The sequence below is a fragment of the Melanaphis sacchari genome, unplaced genomic scaffold (assembly GCF_002803265.2).
Source record: "Melanaphis sacchari strain LSU unplaced genomic scaffold, SCAv2.0 Contig1115_pilon_pilon, whole genome shotgun sequence".
NCBI classification, from domain to species: domain Eukaryota; kingdom Metazoa; phylum Arthropoda; class Insecta; order Hemiptera; family Aphididae; genus Melanaphis; species Melanaphis sacchari.
This window is the reverse complement of record NW_020270427.1, coordinates 1,949-9,022: the sequence shown is the minus strand read 5'-3', so window position 1 is coordinate 9,022 and position 7,074 is coordinate 1,949. Positions and strand designations below refer to the sequence as shown.

Genomic DNA, 7,074 nt, shown 5'->3' with positions numbered 1-7,074 from the left:
TATATACTTTAACTGCTGCCTAAAAGCCTAGGGTCAAAGAAGTCGGCCCGCTTGTTATCTCCTCACTCAGTATTTAATAACGTGTGCCCTACTTTGTGTGCGAGGAGTGTGTGTGCGACACCAGGAGCAGACAGACGACCAGAAGACTCCTCAACGATCCGTGCAGCCATCCACCATCCACACTCACGGCTTGTCAATCTACCCGGATCGGTAACCTTCATTCTATTATATAAATCTTAAATTATCTGTTAAATATACGTTACATTTTATACAACTGTGCTTTACTTAAATAAGGTAACCCTGATCTAGTATATTAATATTACACACCGAGGTCGAGTCCCCGAGACCTCGTTAATCAAAACATAACTTTATAGGCAAGACGCGAGAGCGCGCAAAGACCTATGTGAAGAGGGGACGTTACAGTACCTACCTGAATATCTAATCGGAACAGCTTTTGGAATAAGACGCGATTTTGGATCGTTAGCATTCATAAACATATGCCTTTGAAAATGATCCGAACAAATATATTTTTTTTTCAAAGCTTTCGGGCTTAAAATAGCTAAGCATATGTTTCCTTAAATCATTTTAATGCATAAATTTATAAAGAGATATTATACTTTTAATATAAATAAGTACAACATATTATACTTTAAGCTATATTTTAGTTAAATGAAAATTAAAAATTGGTTACCTGAATTAATTATCCACTCTCTTGATATTTCTTTATTAGCTGATGGAATTGAATGGAAAACCGTTTTACTCGTTTTCCGAGTGTTTTTACAATTTAAAAACATACATCTATCACCACCAGACATGTTAATATATCGGTAAAAACAACAATATATGTGACCAAATAAAATATAGGCATGCAAATTAAAAATTAAAAATATTAAAAAATCGATACTTAAATTTGTCAAGTGACAAATATTTCGATTAGAATAGAATATAGACGTTAGTCGTACCACGTATGTAACCAAAATGTCAAATAGATCCATTTTTATTAGAAATTGTATAGGTAACTAGTTAAAAATAACAAGTATTTCACGTGAAGTTATTTAAAGCAATTTTAGAATATTCATTGATTATTAAACATTGCATTACGTAGGTGCTTTGATTGGATCTGATTGGATGATATGGGGGGGGGGGGCTTGATGTACTATGTCGTAATATATACTTTAAACACTTCGGAGCCACTGCAGGTTATATCTAAATTATTTTATATATTTGAAATATTGACATCAGGCATTGGAATTATAAAAACTAAAATTAAACTATATTATAATATTATTAGGTATTTAATAATAATAATAACATTGTAATTTCTTCAATCGTCGCGATGGCACTTGGCAGTGTATAATATTATTATTATTATTATTATATTTGGCTGTGGCCTGCGACTGCGGCCGTCGTTAATAATCAATAATATTGTTCCAAAAACTGGTTTACACCGCACCGCACTTAGCCATAATACCCGTAGCTGCAATAAAATACGAATTTATTAATGTTGTTTGTTCTTATCGCCATCTACCGGGATTAATATTGTATGCCACCGAAAAACCGGCCAGTGAGCAATCTATAGTATTTATAATCAATGGTAATATACATAATGTTTTATTATTATTTTCTTATTCATAATTTATTATTCTTATATAGTAATAGTTCCTGCTTCAAATAATGTATGGAAAGATATTATTGAATTTCTTGGAGGGTCCATGTCTGTAAGCTCTATCCATACATTTGTTCATAAGGGACGCAATTAAATAAAAGAAAAATTGGGAATTTTAACTGTTGATAAATCAACTATTATGTCTAATAAGTTAACTAATATTCTTCCAAAAACTGGTTTGTAAAATAACTAAGGTATATAATTTAAAATTCGTTTTCTCTTGTAGAAGAAAATACTAGTGATGAAAGTGAATGTTCTAGTAATGAAGAAAATTTACCTAAAAAAAAATTTGTTTTCACATTTTCTTCAGAGGAATGGCTTCAAATACAACCAGAAGAGAAATTATATCAATGTAACGATAAACTTAGGCCAATGATGAGTTCTAGGTCCTATCATGTCTTACCAAAGAATTCATGGACACCTGTTCTAGCTGAGTACTTTTGGGTGCACACACAACTGCCATGTGTTTTGTCTTTTCGGAGAGCAAAAGTGTATCCAAATGGATCTGCTTATATACACGTAGTGGCACGTTGTTCTGTGTGTGATTCAAAATTTAATGGATTAGTTGAAGAAAAGCCACCAAAAAATTCAAAGTAATGTTTTAAATTTAAATAATAATTATACGTCATTTTACCATAGCATACTATCTTTTTTTCTTGGCATTAATTTACACATTTTTGTATATTAACAATTTAATTATACTATCAACAATGTTAGGAAAGTTAACCAACATCATCTACATCGTTTTTTAGAAAATTGTATCTTAATAATCGAAACACTGCCATTAAACAATATGTTATATTTCACAATATTTTAATAAAATTCGTTTTTAAAAATAGAGTTTTCATGTATTGCACGTATATTGGTAATTATAAAAACGAACATATAACCACAAAAAAACGTCGTCTTATTGGACCCACTAAGGAAAAAGCTATTTCTTTAATGTTTGATGAAGGAATGGCGTGTGAAACAATAAGAGAAAGAAAGGCTGTCCGGCTTATGAAAAAAAGTATGTAAACATTTTTTAATCACACAACTAATAAACGGTTATACATTGTGGTATTTAACAAGGTTTCTTAAATTAAGCTATTATACAATAATAATAAATAACTGGTTTAATAATATAATGATAACAATCAATACAATAGTAAAATGATTATAATAAAGATATTAGTTAATTTTAGATTCTGAAAAGAGTGATGAATGTATTGATTATAAAATGATTTGTGTGTTTTTTTTGTCTATATGTACAGCATTAGGAAGTGCCATCGATGGGTGGCTCCTTTCATCAAATTTCCATGTCAATTTTGTAACTCTCATCAAATATTCTTATTGTGTCTAGTCGATACAGATTATGTATTACGTTTGAAAAAAAATAAAAAAAATATGTACAGCATAACTTGTAAAAATAATGTTTCAATTTCAAACTTCGGGGGATAGTTGATGGTGCCCGATGGCAAAGTGAATATCCTTTGTGCATAAGAGAGGTCAAAAGTATACATTTTCCAATAGTTTTCAAAAAAATTAGGAAAAACAAAAAAAATCCGGGAAACTTGCTCTGCTGTAAAGTAGGGGGTGGAGTATATCTCGGTTATAGAGTAAGTCACTGTTATGGATGTGTTAAATTTTAATTCAATAATAGACCATTGAATATGATGAAAAACGATTCTGAACGGAGACGATATATCAGCCTAAGATATTTTATTTTGTTTCTTTTATATTGGTTCGGAATTTTGAAAACTTTTATAAAAATTTTAATTTCATACGCCTATAAAAAATAACTGAGGTATGTATTTAAAATAAAATTGAAACTCATAATATTGTTTTAATAAACAATAACATAAACTTATGGACAACCTTGTATTAAATTTTGTATTAAATTCGATAGTACGGAAAAAACAATTTTTCGAATGAACAATTTATTAGCTTTATTCAATAAAACTAGCACCGGTGAAACTCGCTGTAAGTGAATACCCTAGGTCGGTGAAACTCGCTATATGTGAATACCTTAGGTCGGTAAAACTCGCTGTATGTGAATAATACCCTAGGTCCATAGGCGCAATTTCAATAAAAAAACTGAGGGTGCTTAAGCTCTGCATTTTCTGGGCATTTAAATTAAATTAAAACTATGAGGCATTAATGGTTTTTTTAAGCAAAAATATTTTATAGCCATTCAACATTTAATACTTAGTTAATTACTTTTTATAAAAAATGAATACAATAAGTATTACAATTTAGATTTACAAATATAACGTTTAAGTTTATACAAGATTTATACGCCTATCTTTTTCTGCAAATGCATCTATAACTTTATTGACATTAATTAATTTTGTCAAATCTTTTTCAATGTATAATATTGACAAATCAGTTAGTCTGTCCTGCCCCATTGATACTCTAAGCCATGTCTTTATCTTACGTAAAGCTGAAAAGGATCGTTCACATGTGGCAGAACTAATTGGTAATGTAAGTGCCACCTAAAATTGATACAGTCTTTATTACTATTTTATAATTAATATTAGTTATAATGTAAGTAACAAAAAAAGGTTAATAAATACTTGTAATAACTTGTATACATTTGGATACACATTTTTTTCTATTATATTATTTAAGTGTATTAAATCAAAATTTTTGTGTATTTGTTTTAAACAATTTTTTGCAACCAACATTTCTGCTTTGAGTGATGCAACTTCAATATTAAATAAACCCTGAAATTGTATTATATATAGCGTAATGTTATAAACGTACAATATCGTTAAGTAGGAATTTATTTTTACTTTATAATGGTTAATAAATGGTTGACTTTCATCAAAGTTCATCAAAAAGAAATTATCAATAGCAGAAGCCAATAACAAACTTTCATCAGAAAAACGTTTCTTTAAATTAATTATTACAGTATCAAGTATAACAAAATATACTTGATTTTTCCAACAATTTTCAATAGAATCATCATGACTTAAATTATCAGCAGATGTTGATGTAGTTAGAAAAAATCCTTTTAAGCTGTGTGGTTCTTTTCTAATTCTTTTAGAATCTAAAAATATAAAAGCAATGGTATAAATGTGCACAATCATTACACACAATTATTACAAATCTTAAACATTTCATCAAATACATACTTTTCAAAGGTACTTCTAATGAAATTTCATGATTATCAGCAAACTCTTTTATTTTTCTCCATAATACCAAAAATGAATCATCATTTCTTTTTTTTTCAAAAGTTTCAATTACACCTTTAATAATCCCAGCAGCTTTTTCTAGAGTTGCAGATTTTTGTTGTAATTTATTGCTCAGTACATTAATTATAACTAATACATCATGAAAAATAAACAAGTGCACGACAAACAATCCTTTAGTTATAGTTGAATAAATACCTAAAATAAACAATAATATGTTATAAAAATTATTCATTGTTCAGTATTTATATACCAACAATTATTATTTGTTACTTAATCTTTAATAAATAATTAATACATTTTAATATTTTATACTTTACCAATAGCTTGACTGACATTCCTATCAGAATTGATTTCAATTTCTTCATTTAATACTTGTAGAATTGCTTTAAAATTATTTAAAATCACATCACAATTTTTATACCTACAAACCCAACGTGTGTCAGATAAATGGGTCATAGATCTATTTTTTAGTCCCAACTCATTTTGAATGTCTTGCAGCTTAATATTTTTTGAAGGAAATGAAAAATATATGTGTATTGATTCCAACACATTAAATAAACTTCTTGCACTCTAAATAATAAAATTATAATAAACAATTAAAATTAAATTTATTTTTCTAAATTATAAGAAACGAATACCGTTATATATTTGTACATGTCAACCACAACCAAGTTCAATCGGTGTGCCATACAATAAGTAAAAATTGCTGTGGAGTATTTTTCTTTAATTTTTGCTTGTACGCCTCCTAAATGACCTGACATAACAGCCGCTCCATCATGTGATTGAGCAATTATATTTAAGTTACTTAATTCAGATTTTTGTAAAAATTTTAAAATTTCAGTAGCCAGAAAATCAGCATCATGCCCTCTAGAGACTTCCAAAAATCCTAAGAACCGTTCATTAATTTCTAGTCCTACAGTGTATCTCACACATATAGACATCTGTTGGCCTTTAAAACTCCTTAAATAAATAAAAAAAATAGATTATAATTATTATGATTTAATTGATTGCTATTAAATTATAAATAAATAATCATTATAGATTTTTTTACATAGATACTAGTGATTCAAAATTACCTAGCTTCATCACACATTAATGCAAAAAAGCAATTTGTTTGAACATCCAAAATAATATTATCTCTGACATTTTGAGCACAGATAATTAACAGTTGATTTTGTATAAGCCAACTAGAATAGTTTGTACTACAATCATATTTATTTGAAAATTGTTGATCAAATTTTGCAAGTAATTTGCACGCTTCTTTAAAGTTACCTTAAATATTTTAATATTAATAATAGTTTTATTTTTTAATATTTTAATAACAATTAGTATATACCTTGATTCAAGGAATTTTCTTCTTCAGAGTGACCTCTAAAAGCCATACCTTGCCCACTCAAATACAGTAAAATTTCAATTAATTGTGAAAAGTAATAACGATTTTCTTTAATTTGTTTTTTATAACCTTCCGATAACTGACTTACAACTGATCCTTGTGATTTTGAATTTTTATAACTTTCAAATTTTGATTTGCTTGTAATATGATATTTTCGCGTAGAGTGTAATTTCAATTTTTCATTTATCTAATAATTTAAATTGTTACTAAAATAAATTTATTTACAACAAATATTATCTATTTATATATTTCTATAAAATATAATACTTTTCTCCAATTTTGAAAGCCTTTCTGTGAGAAAGTGTCTTGACAATTATTTCCCAAACCAAAATGTCGACAACAAAAACAAAATGCTAGGTCCTTACTTAAACTATATTCTAGCCAATTGAATTCTGAATAATATTTAGTAGAAAACGATCTGTTTTGAGGTCCAAATCTTGTTAATGGATATTCCTAATAAATAGTAACCAGGTGTTAATAAAGCCATTCACTCATAAGGTATAATGTATATTGTATTAACTATTATTGTATTTTTATAGATATACTGACTTGTAATATAGGCTGCTTAGGTCCAGTATTCAAATCTCCTAAATCAGCTGGAAATGAAACAGTTTCCTGGATTGTCTCAGTGAAACTGTCATTTACATCTTGCTCACTTAGCTGTTCTAAATGTTTCATGTTTATTAAAAATAATTTAAGTTAGAAAACTCAATGAAAAGTGAAATAAAAATTATAATTTATACTTACTAGAAGTTGTATTGGAATCACTGGTTTTTTTAAATTTATTAAAAATTGAAAACATCTTTTTCTATTGTATTGTAAAATATGAGTAATAAATA

The 7,074-nt window shown here is 27.7% G+C and overlaps 1 protein-coding gene across 1 annotated transcript; it reads right to left on the bottom strand.

Moving 5' to 3' along the window:
- Window positions 1–3,927: 3,927 nt before the first annotated feature.
- LOC112603781 (zinc finger MYM-type protein 1-like) lies at window positions 3,928–4,338 on the bottom strand. Its single transcript, XM_025352523.1, has 2 exons — window positions 4,222–4,338; window positions 3,928–4,140 (listed from the first exon to the last, which is right to left on the bottom strand). Exons 1-2 carry the CDS (start codon window positions 4,330–4,332, stop codon window positions 3,928–3,930), a joined length of 324 nt encoding a protein of 107 aa, XP_025208308.1. The 5' UTR covers window positions 4,333–4,338.
- Window positions 4,339–7,074: the final 2,736 nt, after the last annotated feature.